Source organism: Urocitellus parryii, chromosome 4 (genome assembly GCF_045843805.1).
Source record: "Urocitellus parryii isolate mUroPar1 chromosome 4, mUroPar1.hap1, whole genome shotgun sequence".
NCBI classification, from domain to species: Eukaryota; Metazoa; Chordata; class Mammalia; order Rodentia; family Sciuridae; genus Urocitellus; species Urocitellus parryii.
In genome coordinates this window covers 11036310-11050911 of record NC_135534.1, presented here as the reverse complement: position 1 = coordinate 11050911, position 14602 = coordinate 11036310, and the positions used below count along the sequence as shown (strand labels likewise).

Here is a 14602-nt window from a genome sequence, read left to right as displayed (position 1 = left end):
CAGCATCAGCCACATGCCACACAGGAGTAGGAAGGAACAGGCTAACCAAGGGCCCAAGAGAGCCCAGAAAGGTGAAAAGAGGAGGAGTTAGAAGAAAGTCCAAGAAGCAGACAGAAGGTTCATAAAGTGGGGCCAACAGGCCAGTGTGGTCTAGGGGAGCTCAGGGCACAAATGGGCCACATGGTACTCACCAGAACCACCTCTGAGCTGCGGGAGCTGAAGACTTCATGGGTCCAGGTCTGACCAGGCTCAGGGGAACGATCTCCCTTGCGGTGCAGCTTCAGGCCGACAGTGTGATGCCCCATGGTGTTCAGCAACTGGGTCACCTCGCCTGACTGCAGGTTGTCAAAGTAGATGGTGGCACCCACAATCTGGTCCCCTGAGCAGGAAAGAGCAGCAAACAGGTAAGACCCAGGGTCTCAGGGAAACAGCCATGCACTGGGCATGTAAACTGAATTGCTTTAACCCTCATGAGCACCAGGAGGGTTTGGTAAGACTCAATGTACAGATGAGGAAACCGAGGCTCAGGCTACTGCTGGGTGCAGATGCACACACCTGTAATCCCAGCAACTTGGGAGGCTGAGGCAGGAGCATGGCAAGTTCAAGACCCCAGCAATTTAGCAAGACCTTGTCTCCAAATAAAATAAAAACAGTTAAGAATGTGGCTCAGTGATAGAGTGTCCTGTACCTCAAAAAAAAAAAAAAGGAAAGGAAAAGAAAGACTATTTCCAAAGCTGCGTCTCCATGACCCCCACAACAGCCTCCCAGGAGTCCACAGGCAAGAAAGGGCCAGACTCTGGTACCCACCATCCTGAGGTGCTGGGACTGGATCCTCTGTAGCCACTTGCCCATTTGTGCCTGCTCCCTGCCCCCTCTCCTGTCCTTCCACACCCTCACCCACCCCCAATTCCTGGCACCCAATGCACACTCACCCTCCTTGACCACCCCAGTGCGGGCCGCAGGGGAGTTCTGCATCACCTCCTGCACAAAGACACCGTCATCCCTCTGGGCAATGGTCAGCCCGTGGGAGCCGCTGCCCTGCCAGTTGGGCAGCAGCAGCTCCCGGGTAGTCTCTTCCTCCTTCTCCATCTGGGAAGAGATGAGAAAGGGAGCTCAGGTCAGTGGGGACATGAGGACATGAGGGCATGAGAAAGCCATGGATTCGGGATTCCAGGGAGTGAAAAGGAGGTGACCAGCCCCTGGTCCCTTCCACTCAGGGCCCAACCTCCCAATGCCACAAGAGGTTTCCAACATCCCCCATTCTGTCACCTCCACCCACAAAGCCTCACACTCTCCCTCCTACTGACCTTTGCAGGATTCAGTTCAGGAGCGAATGCCTTGCCAGGAGCCCGCCCCTCCTTCCTTTCTTCCCCTCAGTCTCTCTGTCGGGAATCTCGGTCACACAGCCTAGGGACAAATTCATAAAGATGCTCACACTCAGCTCACTGGAAACCCTGACCAAAGCTGTTCCCCAGGCCAAGCCCCCACTACAGTCAGCAGGTCCATGATTCTCAAGCCTGGTATCACGGAAAGTAGGTGGAGAGGAGGCCAGACCCAGTTTCAGATCCTGGCTCTGCCTCGTCCTAGCTGTGGGACCTTAGCCAAGGCACTTGACTTCTCTGAACCCCGCTTTCCTCATCTGCAAAAATGGAAATGAAAAAGGATTTCCGAGAGGTGTGAAGGAAAGAGACGCGAGCACTGGCAACACAGGTGTTCCACAACACCACATGCTCATCAGTCTCCACAGCAGCTTCTGGAGGGAGACATTACTGTCTCCACTTTACAGATGGAGACAGAAGTTTTGAGAGACCAGTTTATCCAGGCTTTACTCCAAGAGAACAATGATACCAGTCTGCAACCTGCATCTGGAATGCTCCCCTAAACCACATCTTGTCTGATAGGAGACTCCTCAGAAGGGGCCTGTAAGGTGGGGATGGCGATGCCCTCCCTGTGCCAGTGACAATCTGCTAGTTTATCATCTCTAACCTGGTCCTTGGGACCAAGAGGAATCCTCGCCAGATGGGAACTCTAGGAGTCTTGCCGCTACCTGAACAAAAGGAGCCCTAGTCCCAGCAGGCAGGGGCCCCAACCAAGAGGCTGGGGTAGAGCCGAGCCTGCCTCAGACCCACGGTGAGTGGAGACCCATCTGGCTGCCCACACTAAACCATGAGCCAGGTCCTTAAGTCAAGTCACACCGCGCGCGACAGGATGAGCTGTCAGCTGCAGTGGCACCCTGATAAGACTTTAGGCAGAACCCTGGGTACAGCCAGGAACTACAGCCACCCTCACAAAATGGTGGCATCAGCCATCAAAAGCATACCCCTGAAATTGTGTAGGGGAGCCTCACCCAGAGCTCCACCCTGAAGCTGTTGGCATCAGGAATTAGTCAACCAATCAATAAATACATAACTACTGATCACCTCCTGAATGTCCACCATTGTACTAGAGGCTGCAAAAGACTCTAGTCAGGAACAAACACAGCCCAGCCCAGCACTTAATTGCATACTGCATGAGATTGTTACCTAACGCCACTCATGCATCCTCTAAACATTTACTGAATGCACTCCATGTGCCAGATATGGAAATTTAAAACACTTAGATCCTGTCCCAGATATAAATTATAACTGAGGTGCTCTGGGTGTAACCAATTTAGCTTCAGAATGTTCCAGAGGCTTGAGAACCTTCTCAGAAATGACTATAAATGGGTCTTCAAGGTGCTACAGGACTGGGACTCTTGGAAATTCACAGTCTAGGTGGATCTCAACGTGGCTGCAAAGGTAAACACAACCCTCACCCCCTCCAGCCTAGGCCTCCACACCTGTTCTCCCAGTTGACAAACTCATAAATGCAGTGCTTGTCATGGACACAGGTGCTGACTAGGGGCAAGCAAAGCCTCAGAGGGCCCGCTGGCACAGGTGTGAGCTGGGAAAACAGCTCATCCCTTCCCGGCAGGCAGAGAGGCCACTGCAGGAAGTGGCCATGACCCTTTCCAATGTGAAACAGCAAAACTGGAACTTAAAGGGCACCTCTGGGTTAAGTCCAGTGCTAAGAAGCCAGCCCTGCAGATAAAGAGCCAGGCAGAGGCGGCGACGGAGAAAGTTTCCAGCCCAGGCCTCTCTGTTCCGAAGCCCCCTCGGGCCTCCCCAGCACCCATCTTCCTCCTTGAGTGGGGCCCCTTTCTCAGCCCAGCGACCTGGTGCTGAGCCAGCAGCAGGCGGCGGGGAGAAAGCAGCCAGCTCACCCTCGCCCACATGTCAGCCCCACCCTCCCTCCTTCCCCGATGAGTCACTGCAGAGCGGCAGCAACAGCTCCAGACAGGCCAAGGGTCACGCCTAAAACCCGATCTGCACACGCCTCCTCCTCTAGACCCCCAGGTGCCACAGGGGCTGGGGCTCCTGTGAGCTCCTCAGGACGGGGACCCTAGACAGGAGTCCAGGAAGCACAAAGCTGGAGCTCAAGAGCTTCAACCAGGCTGCCTCCAGGAGAGGGAGAAGCCACTCTGAGAAGGGTAAGCAGCCTGGGAAGACTGAAGCTGTTGCACCTGGGGCTGCAGGTGGGTCCTGGCGGGGCCCTTGAGAGCCTCCAGGTGAGGCTGCCCACCACCCCACTGCTGCGGCTCCAGTCATGCCTTCCTAACCCAGCCAGCAAGGACTCCCCTCTCAGCTGATCTGGGCCGTTCAGTTCTGAGGATCCGCAGGGGATGCAAACAGAAGCTGTAAACCATGATGGCAAGGACCTGCATGTGGGTCCCAGCCCTTGGTCTCTCCCCTGTCCCTGGAGCCTATATACCAGGCGCAGATGATCCTTCCGACTCCTCCTCCCACGCTACGGAGGTTTAGTCAGGCTTCCCGGGAGCAGAGGGCTCTGTCCTGCTTTCTCCCCGAGGCAGTTGTCTGGACCTCTGGGGAATCCGCACTCCTCCGTCAGGCATCACAAGCCTCTGCGCTATTAGAGGCCTCGGAGGCAGGCTATCCAACATGGTGGCGTATCCACTGCGACTATTTAAACTTAAACCAAGTTACATTAAAACTGTAGTTCATTCATGGCACTAGCCACATTTCAGGAGTTTCACTGACCACGTTTCAGGCTACTGGCTCCCATCCTGGCATGGATCTAGATTTCCCCCACTGTGGGGTTCTATGGGACAGCACTGACAGCCACACCAGATGGGGGAACAAGGTCTAGAGAGGCGAGAATGGAGCAGTGCTGGGGTCCTGGAACCCTGGCCTGCTAGCTCATAGCCCACCTGACCCTGGCTCACGGTGTTCTTTGTGATAGGAAGAGCAGGGCTGGAGTGAAAACCCCTTAGGTCAGAAAAGAACTAAGATCCTGAGGGCGCTCTGACTGCAAAGCTGAGAAGACACACATCCAAGACTCCAGGGACGGAGCGTGTTTCAGGCCAGAAGCCCTGACGGAAGAACGGGCCATTCTATGATTCAAAACCTCAAAGAATATATACAGAGAGGCAGGGCTCTGCCGTGCCCACCACCATGGACTGGGGGAACACCGAGCCGACCCAGGAGATGCCCAGGAAGCCGAATCCTTGCCCAAAGCAGAGGGCCTCTGCTAGGGCTGGCTTCTGGAGGAGCATTGTTTCTCCAGTGCTCAGAGGAGTGGGGACGAGGCCTCTTCCCCAACAGAGATCACATGAAGCCAGCCAGGGAGGGGGCCAAGGCTAATTGCTGCAGCAGCTGAAGACAGCCTTGCATCAGCTTCAGCGTCAAGATGACAGGAACTGATACACTCCCGGGGAAGCCCATGGGCCTCAATGCCTGATGCACCAACCTGAAGAAAAGATGCACACCCGAGGGACACATGACACGCATCCACCTACACAGGCTGGACACAGAAGGCAACACTTCAAGGAAGAGAGAGGCACCCCCTCCCACACAGCAGGGAAGACACCAGCCGCAGGGAAACTTCCACCCAGCACAGCAGCTCACACCAGTGCCAACCAACCCACCGTAGACCCAGGGCCAGAGAGAAGCAGTCCCTGTCCTGATCCGGCAATGACTCAAGCCCAGAATTAGAGACCTCCACCACAGGGAAAGCCCCAAACACTCATAACTAGGAGGTGGGGTGGATATTCAAAGAAGAGAGACACACCCAGGGCGGGGATGGGGGGAGGGGGGGTGCCCTCATAAACACTCCCCAGAGCAAGGAGGAAGAGAAAGCTCCACATGGGAAGACTGAAAGAACCCTCCTAACCTCATCCCGACTGCCGCCACACATTGAGAGAGAATTCTGCAGAGAATTCTGCACTGTTGCCTGCAAGGTACTGTGCTGGCGACATCCCATGCCTGGGGTCTCAGTCCGTCCCCAAACAACTCTATGCGGTGAGAATGAAGATCCTTATTTTAGAGATGTGAAAACAGGCATCAGAGGTCGGATGACTGAGCTGCCCTGCAGGCCCAGGGTTCTCTGACTCCAACGCCAACAGTTTTCACTCAAGAAGAGATGAAGGCACAAGTAAACACACAGGATGAGACGCACGAGAAACCACAGAGAAAGATGCACGCGGGAGATATCAGAAGTGGGACCGGAGCTGGAGGGGTAAAGAATGAATGCTGGAGGGACAGACCCACAGGAAGACAGAGGAGCCTCCAGAGGCCCCTCCCCACACACCAGCCTCATGCTGGCCCTGCTGGGGTCCCAGCGCCTTGCATTCGAGGGGCCTTCGGATGCTGGGACTCATAGAAGTTGCGTCTCCAGGAGTCAGTAACCCTGAGCTTCCCAGAACCCAGCTCACCTCTAGGTTTATCCTCTTTCGTTGGGGGAAAGAGAACCATTTCCTTCTGGGGCTGAACCGGCACCAGGCTCACTCTAAAGGCAAGCACTCACAGGGTAGTGCAAGCATTGCCACTCCCTGGGAGAAGGAAATGTCCCTGGCAGGCAGGCCCTCATCCCAGAGGAGCAAGGAGAAATACAGGGGTGGCATCTCCCAGGATCTAAGCCTCAAAATGGACCCTCAAGGATGCAGCTGCCAGACTTCTATTTGGGGAGGAAAAAAAGCATACCTTTTTTCTACTTGAAGTAGAAGTGGGCAGTGATCTAAGCGGCACTGGGAACCTTCACAAATCTACCCAGCTGATTCTGGGCAGTATGCCCCAAGGGGGCACTTTCAATTTATGAGGGAAGGTTGAATTATCAGGGAGAATCAGACCAACATATTGCAAGATACAGGTGACACGGACCCTGGAAAGATGTTCAGAGAAAGACATACAAGGACTCACACACTCAGCGGGTACTCAAAGACCCTCATCAGCCCTGCTCCCCACCCTTCACTGCCCAGAGCAGGACCACAGGCCCAGCTCACAGCAGACACCTGTCATGAGATCCTTCACCTGCTCACCTGGTGCTGTGTCCCTGAGTCTGCACTTCGCTGTGTGCGCACCTGCCAATCTTGCCACCCTGCTACTTAACCTTGGGGGTGGGAGGCTGAGCTGGCCCAGCCCACAGCTCCTACCTGGAGAAAGTCTTCCAGTCTCATGGCTCTAGCCATCCCCTCCCCACACCCCCTTCCCTGACCCTCACCAGTGTGGCTTTTCTGATTGTTGACAGCCAGGGCAGCTCTCTACCTGGAGCGCAGCCAACTGGCGGCTTTCTGAAATCTCTCTTTACCTCTCTCTACCCTGGCCACACACATCTGCCTCCCACGCCCCCAGCAAGCTCCAAGCTGTAAAGTCCAAGTCCCCACTTCCAGCAGAGAGGGAGATTCCCCCTTCCTCCCTTGGCCAAGAGGGACACCCCTACCCTCCTTGTGACGGAGACTTGGGGACAAGCATTATATGGTACAATGGGAACTCCCACACCTGACCACAGAGACATGGAAGAATGGCCCTTTACCCAGGACCACTGGGATTAGGACACCAACTGATGAGGTGTAGTGCCCTTCAGGGCACGGAGAGGGAGTAAAGAAGAAAGCTCTTGCCTTGACCCTGAGGGGTCAGCACAGCTTGGAGGCTGCCCTCCATCCCCTCCTGGCCAGCTCTGGAGACAGTGCTCTGCGCTCGCCCCCCAGTGGTCAGACCGCACTAGTGCAGGGGCGCAGGGCCGGGCAGGGCCAAAGAGCCGCCCCCCAGCCCAGTCAGGACACGTAGCTGTAGCCAGGATCTGCTCCAGGCACTTCCCCTTCCCCTAGAACCTCCGCTCAGGCCCCAGGGGACTTGGCAGGATGCCCCTCCCTGACAGGACGTGTGCAGTGCCTCGCTCAGCCTCTCTCAGCCTCGCTCTGTGGGGTTGCACTCCAGGGCTTCCCTAGCCCTCTTCTAGATATCTGCACACAGACTCCAGGGCCTGGACCTCTGGGACAGGGAGGCTAGCTCCAGTCTTTACCTACAGCCTCTGCAGCCAGCAGGAAACCTCCACCACCAGGGCGGACTGCCATGACCCAGGCCCTCCAAACCCCACCAGGCCCACCACAATGTAAGGATCCCTATGTACAACCAATGGGACACCCACTCACAGGCAATGATGCAAACAAACCTCACTCAAATTCAAAGCTTGGCAGAGTGGCACATGCCTGTAATCCAGTAACTTCGGGGGCTGAGGCAGGAGGATCGCAAGTTTAAGGTCAGCCTTGGCAATTTAGCCATATTCTGTCTCAAAATACATTAAAATGGCTTGGGGCTATAGCTCAGAGACACCCAGGGTTCTATCCCCAGTATGAAAGCAAGGGAGAAAGAAAGAAAGAAATTCAGAGGTTGTGACACAGGTAGTCACAGGGACCCAAGGGCACAGTAGAGCTACAATTCCTGCACTGCTAAGAGTGGTGGACCCAAGACCACCAGCTACAACGGCCCAGCCCCAAGCCTTGTTGGGTAGGAACTGAGGCTGAGTTCATCAAAATGTGCATACACAGGGGCTGGAGTTGTGGCTGAGCGGTACAGCGCTCGCCTAGCACATGCAAGGCCCTGAGTTCGATCCTCAGCACCACATAAAAATAAATATATATATATATATATATATATATATATATATATATATATATATTTAGAGAGAGAGAATCTTTTTTTTTTTTTTTTTGGTAGATGGACACAACACAATGCCTTTATTTTTATGTGGTGCTGAGAATCGAACCCGGGTCCTGCCTGTGCCAAGCGAGCACTCTACCGCTGCACCACAATCCCAGCCCAAAAAATAAATATATTTTTAAATGCATATACAGGACCTATAATCCCAGTGACTCGGGAGACTGAAGCAGGAAGAATAGAAATTTGAGGCTGGAATGGGCAATTTAGCAAGACCCTCACTCAAAACAAAAAATGGACTGGGGAAGTAGTTCAAAGGGTAAAGTGCCCTTGGGTTCAATTCAGTACTGCAAAAAAGAAAAAGAAAAAATGCATACACAGATTCCTGTGGTGCCTTGTGGCTCCACTATGTGCCCCCGGACCCCCTCAGACATATTCTGGCATGAAGGAAATCTCTCTGCTTGAACCCAGAAAGGCTCAGGAGCCTGGCTAGACTGTCCACTGGTAGAGCCCAGTGAAATGTAAGTCCCTGGCAGTGTGGCTGAAGCCCTCAACAGGCAGAGAGAGCAAAAGGCCCTAGACTCCCATTGCCACCACCCAAGCTAAAGCCACTCTTTCTCTTGCTTTTTCTTTTCTTTTCTTTTCTTCCCCCCCTCCCCCCTGCTGTATTGAGGATTGAACCCAGGGGCACTCTACCACCAAGCAAAGTTTTCAAGGATGGCCTCAAACTTGCAATCCTCCTGCCTCAGCCTCTGGAGTAGCAAGGATTACAGACCTAACCGAACATTCTAAACCCTCTCCAGTGGCCACCTCCCTTTCTCAAACCTAAGTGTGCAACAGCACATGGTCAGCCCAACTCCAGGGAGAGAAACCTGGGGGCGACCAGGCAAAGTTCCCATCAGGAGTCAAACTAGCTCTCCTGGTCTGCCTCTCTGTCCCCAGGCAGTTCTCAAGTTCTAAAGGAGGTGGTAGCCACACCCTAGTAGCCCACACACCCCTCCACCCCCACAGCTTTGCCCCAACCCCTCAAACCAGCTCCTCAGGCTCAGGGTGGTGTGCTCTGCCAGGGTTCACCAGCCAGTTCCACTTTGAGCAAAAGAATCCAGTGTGGTGGTGCCCAGAGGACTCTACCAGGGGCCTCCCTGGGACTGAGGTGACATGGGACCCCCCAGTTCATTCCCTGCCCTTGACTGATGGCTGGCTTTCCTCTTTCACCAGTCTCCTATGGCTTACTCTCTCTCATCCCCCACCCTGACCCTGGCCCTGGCCCTGTAGCCTCACCCTCTGGCTGGCAGCTCTGTGTCCCCAGCTCTGTGGGGTCATCTCTTCAAGGAGCTGCCCAGGCCCAGACCCCTGACTGCCATATCAGCATTACTAAACTCTGCATGTCTTGCATTGCCCCTGCGTCCTGTTCTCTCACACTGTCCCTGTGCATACTCTCTTAGGACAAGGACTTTAGAGACTCACATCCTCCAGCACTCATCTCCCATCTGCCCCACAGGGCCTGCAGGCTTTGCTAACTCAGCTTTGGTGGTCCCAGTTCCTTTCCCACCCTCTCTTACTGCACAGCTCACAGCTCAGAACAAGGTGCTTCCTAAACCTGGGGCTCCCTTGTACTCCACACTCTGCCCACTAGGTGAGGGCCCAGTCCAAAGACCCTCCAGGCAGAGAAGGAAGCCTGGGAAAGAGAAGAGTGCCACACCCTGCTCAGGGACTTCTCTCCTGGGGCATGGACCAAAGAGAGATCTAGTCCCCTCAATTACACCCAGTACAGACATGGAAACCTTCAAATGCTTCCCAAATCAATCTCTCCCTTCTTCCTCATTCTCCCTCAAATTTACCTATCAGGACAGCACCCATTAGATCACTGGATCCCACAAAATCAACCAACACTTATCATGTGCTAGGTGCTGCGAGGAAGGAGAGAAGGTGAAGCTAGACCCTGCAGTGAGAGGTTAAATTCGAATGGGGAGAACTATTTCAAAACCATTTATTGGGAGCCCAGCGACATGCTGGGGACAGAGGTAGATATCTGGGCCCCTATTCCTGGGGAAATCCCATGTCATTCTTTAAGGACCTCAAAGCCAGGAGAGGCTTCACACTGCCTTTCCCCAAATCCCTCCACAGAGCAGGGCATTCAGCAGCGAGTGCAAGCACCTCGCCACTACTCTCACCTCCGCCCAGGGCCACACCCTGAGAAGCGCGCAATAGAACACACGAAACTCGCACAATCCCTCCGTGGTCACACTGTGCAGAAGTACCAGAGCCATCCCCACCTGGTTGTCGAGGCTCAGAACTGAGAGATCCCCCCACGTCTTCCATCCGCCCCCTCAAGGGGAACAACCTTCATTGCTCCCAACTCACAAGTCCCTCCCGGCCAGAGTCGCCAAGGATCTGTGCCCCCACACCCCAGACCTGGCACTGTAGGGGGCGCCCAGCCCTGCCAGGGGCGGGCCAGTTCCTCACACACTGCACACCCCCTCCCTGCATGGGAAAGCCTTACATAACACAGTTCTCTGCACACACCCTAAAGCACGCTGCCTTTCCAGCCCCACAGCGGGACCTCGCCCCCCGTCCTCTCTCCTGGCGCGCGCTGCCTGAGTGGAGGGGTCCAGCGAGGGCAGCTAAGTCCTCCTCCTACGCCAAGCCCTGCTCCTGCCCCCACCTCCCACACACAGCCCCTTTCCCCCTCCCCTTTGCCCCTCACCACTCCTCCCCAAGTTCTGGTTTGAATTAGTCACCGGCTCCAACCACCACATTCCTCAGGCTGCTGGCGCGGAGCCAAGCGCTGGGGCGGGGGCCCTCCCGCCCGGACGGGTTTGGGAGTTGGGTGGGGGAGAAAGCGCCGCCTCTGGAGGGGAAGGGGCGGTTCTGGGGGCTGTGTGGCTGCACGGCCCCCCCTCCCGCCCACCCCAACGCAGGAATCTCCCTAATTATGTTCCCCACCCCCACCCCCACTCCCACCCATCCCGTCGGGAGGAGCGCTGCAAACTTCCAGGCTCGGCGGCCCTGGAAGAAGAAGGGAGTTTTCTGGAGCGGGGAACACAGAGGGGCAAGAGCAGGGCGGGGCTGCTGGGGGTGGCGCGGAGGGCCGCCAGGAGCGAGAAAAGGAGGCTCGTGGTACAGAACAGGGTGGGGCCGGGAGGACTCGGGACGCAAGGCAGGGACGGAGGTGCGGGCAGCAAGGAAGGACAGCGGAGGGGGCGCACCGAGCGGAGGCTCAGGGGCGCCGGGAGGGGCCGGGGGACTGCGGCTGCGATCTCGGAAACTCCTGTAAACAGGGAATACAAACGGAGTGGCGCTCTAAGCCACCGCCCCAAGGAGAGGGGGTGGTACCAGGCCAGAAACGGGGCGCCCTGCCGTGCGGCAGGGACAACAATCCTCCCCTGAGAGAACTAGGAGTGGAGCGAAGCACACTTCGGAGAGATTTTCCAACTTGGTCCAACTTGTGCCCCAAAAGAGCTCCGCTCCCACAGCATGACGCGTCGCCCCCCCCCTCCCCGGCGGCTGCGGGAGGACAAGCTTGCTCCAAACTGTGAATTCTCACAGTGACACTACTCTCAATACGCCTGGATGGAGCCCCGCAACCCACCTCCCCCACAGGTTACGGGTGCAGTGGCCCCCGATCGCGCCACGGTGCGCCAAGCGCCCCTACCTGCGCGCTCAGCCCCGGGGCACAGCCATAGCCAGCGCGGGGCCCGAGGTCGCGGTGCTGTGGCTGCTGACGGCTGCGAGCCCCGGTCGGGGCGGGTCCGGCAGGGCGGGCGGTGCAGTCCCCGCGGCAGAGCTGCTCCGAGTGGCCGGGCCCCCGCGCGCGGAGGCGGCTCTTGTAACTCCGGCTCGGGCGGGCGGGTCGGCCGGAGCTGTGGGGAGAGGGCGGGGCCGGGCGGGGCCCCAACAGGGCTGAGACCAGCAAGCGGGGCGGACACTCGAGGGACCGGGAGTAGGTTGGTGTGGTGGAGGGGCACGGAGGGGACGCAGGAACAAGGAGGTGTCGCCTACTCCCCTCCCCCGTCTCTTGCGCCCTGCCCTGTAGCCAGGATCTACTCCCCTCCCCTAGTAAGTGGAGTGTGTAGCTTCATCCACCAAAACCTCCTTGAAGCACGCTGGGCTCAGAGCTGGAATTGAGAGCCAACCCATTTTGCAGGAAGGGCCAAGGGACTCAGAGTTATTGGGGACTTGGATGATTCATTCGCGACCTCCAGCCTGAAACACGGACCTTTGAGTTTTATCTCGGAGTAGGCAAGATTTCATCCCTCGTCCCAGACACTTCGCTTGGTTCCCAAACTCCCCTGCAGCCGCGCCCATTTCTTGCCTTCAGACTTTCATGATGCCAGCTCATCCTCTCCCTCTATGGAACCAACTTAGAGACGCTGGTCCCACCCTCCAAGAATCAGGGTCGCCGATGCCCCAGGCTCTACAGTGCTGCTTCAGCTGGGGCAGCAACACCGGAGTCGGGCCTGCAGCCCTTAGAGAAGTGGCGGGGCTTCCCACCTTCCTCTGCAAACTGTCCACCCCACCCCACCCCGCCCCACGAAGCTGAGGAGCCTGGGCTTCAGCTCTTCCTCCGCCTTCCCTGTCCTCCTGGATTTTCCCACCCCCTCCCTCATCTCTGCACTTGCAGGATGCGAGTATCCCAATTTACAGCCATTTCCCACAGCCACTTCTAACTACATGGAGATTTTTATTAAACGCTTAATGATGGGGTATAGGAGCCTCTGGCTACACACCCCATCCTCCACATTCCCTTTCTCTTCTCCCTTATGAGTCCTCTTATCTCCCCCCAACCAAGTGGCCATTCACTGCCCACTCCAATTTCCCTTTCTTCCAAAATGCTGGGGAAAGGAGACAGAGACCTCAGGCTCGGAAACTGAGATTACCTGGCCAGGGCATGAGCACCCTACTGGCTGCAGGATCTTGAGTGGGCTGGGGCTGAGACCAGCCTGGCCCTGTCCTCTGAAATGGCAAACATGTTTACAGGCTAAAAATACCAGCAGCAAAGTCTGCTGCCAGCCCTGGGGGCTGTAGGCAGGTCCAGTTACCCTCACAGGGTAGCGGTGGGGGAGGGAAGAGACAGCAAAAGGAGCCACAGAAATGCAGACAAGCAAATAATGGACACACAGAGGTGGAAACACATATGTATGTAGACTTCAGACAGGTATAGACATGCAAAGATGCAGAGACTTGGGCACCAGCCCCCCCACTCACACACACACACACACACACACACACACACACATACACACTCATACACACCCACACACAAAGAGGTATTTACTTAATGACTCAACCTCACTATACACATCACAAGCACACTGTCATAGACACAGACTTTCCTGAAAAGTCACCTTCTCTCCCATTTTGTCCTGCACTCCTTTCCTAGCACCAATCTCACTTAAAGGGGAAAAAAAAGTCTAAACTTTTAAGTTTACAAACTTTTTTAAAAATAAAAACTAACAGCTGTTTACTGACATCTTTTTGCATTTTATTTCATTGTATATAATATTTATTCAGTTTCATAAACATAGATCAAGAATGAGATAAAGTGGCCTGCCAGAAGCAGTGGCACACATCTGAAATCCCAGCAGTTTGGGAGACTGAGGCAGAAGGATCACAAGTTCAAGGCCAGCCTCAGCAACTTGGTGAGACCCTGTCTCAAAATCAAAAATAAAGAGTTGGGCTGAGGATGTAGCTTGGTAGTAAAATGTCCCTGGGTTCAAATCTCAGTACTCCCCCAAAAGATAAACTGGCCTATAATCCTACAAATCAGTTAATCCTTGTTGACATTTTTATTTTATTTTATTTTTAGTTGTAGATAGACACAATACTTTTATTTATTTATATGTGGTGCTGAGGATGGAACCCAGTGCCTCACACATGCTAGGCAAGCACTCTGCCAGTGAGCCATAACCCCAGCCCCTTGTTGACATTTTAAAAAATAAAATCAATACTTTCCTAATGGTGAAGTTTGCTTTGGTTTTTTTTTTTTTTTTTGGGGGGGGTGTTTGCTTACTTATTTAATTTGGTGTTGGAAATGAACCCAGGGCCTTCCACATACTAAACACATACTCTACCCCTTCGCTACACCCAGTCCCTAAAATTTAAATAATATAGAAATGTGTAACAATAAAAAGTAAATGCCTTCCTTCCTTTTCTACAAAAGTCCCTCTCCCACAAAGTAAGCACTGTTAATAATTTACCAAAGGATTTTTAACTTTGAAATGAATCATCATTTGGTTCCTTGAAAGAGCAAGGTCTCCTAGTACATATTAAAATGGGAATTGATTTACACTCCAAGTTTTCAGAAAGATGGCTATGGTGTGACAAATGTCACAAAGAGGGCTATAGGGGTTTGGAGAAAGGAGGTTGGGTAGGAAAGAAAGAACAGAACATGGGACATGGGAAGTGGGAGGGCCTGGACGTCATTCAACTCAGTTCAGCTTCATCAGGCCCCCCAGGAACAAAAGAGCAGAGGCAAGCTTCCCGGGCTCAGAGCCAACTTATCTGCTCCTTTGTTTATTCTGGCCACCTTCTTGGTCAACAGGGAAGAAGGCAGATTGGTGAGGTGGGCTTTTGGAGCAGGCATAGAACAGGGGTCACTGGCCAGGTACTTCATTCAGGAGTAAGGGTAA

The 14602-nt window shown here is 54.7% G+C and overlaps 1 protein-coding gene across 2 annotated transcripts in view; it reads right to left on the bottom strand.

Moving 5' to 3' along the window:
* The window catches only part of Ahnak (AHNAK nucleoprotein), a 96494-nt gene that overhangs the window by 78763 nt on the left and 3129 nt on the right, over positions 1-14602 (bottom strand). For both annotated transcript variants that reach the window (XM_026407531.2, XM_077798050.1), the window contains exons 2-5: positions 11626-11833; positions 1308-1407; positions 933-1089; positions 192-379 (exon numbers count right to left, since the gene is read on the bottom strand). In XM_026407531.2, coding sequence (XP_026263316.1) covers positions 192-379; positions 933-1089 — 345 coding nt within the window. In that variant the 5' untranslated portion in view covers positions 1308-1407; positions 11626-11833. The remainder of the gene's footprint in view (positions 1-191; positions 380-932; positions 1090-1307; positions 1408-11625; positions 11834-14602) is intronic.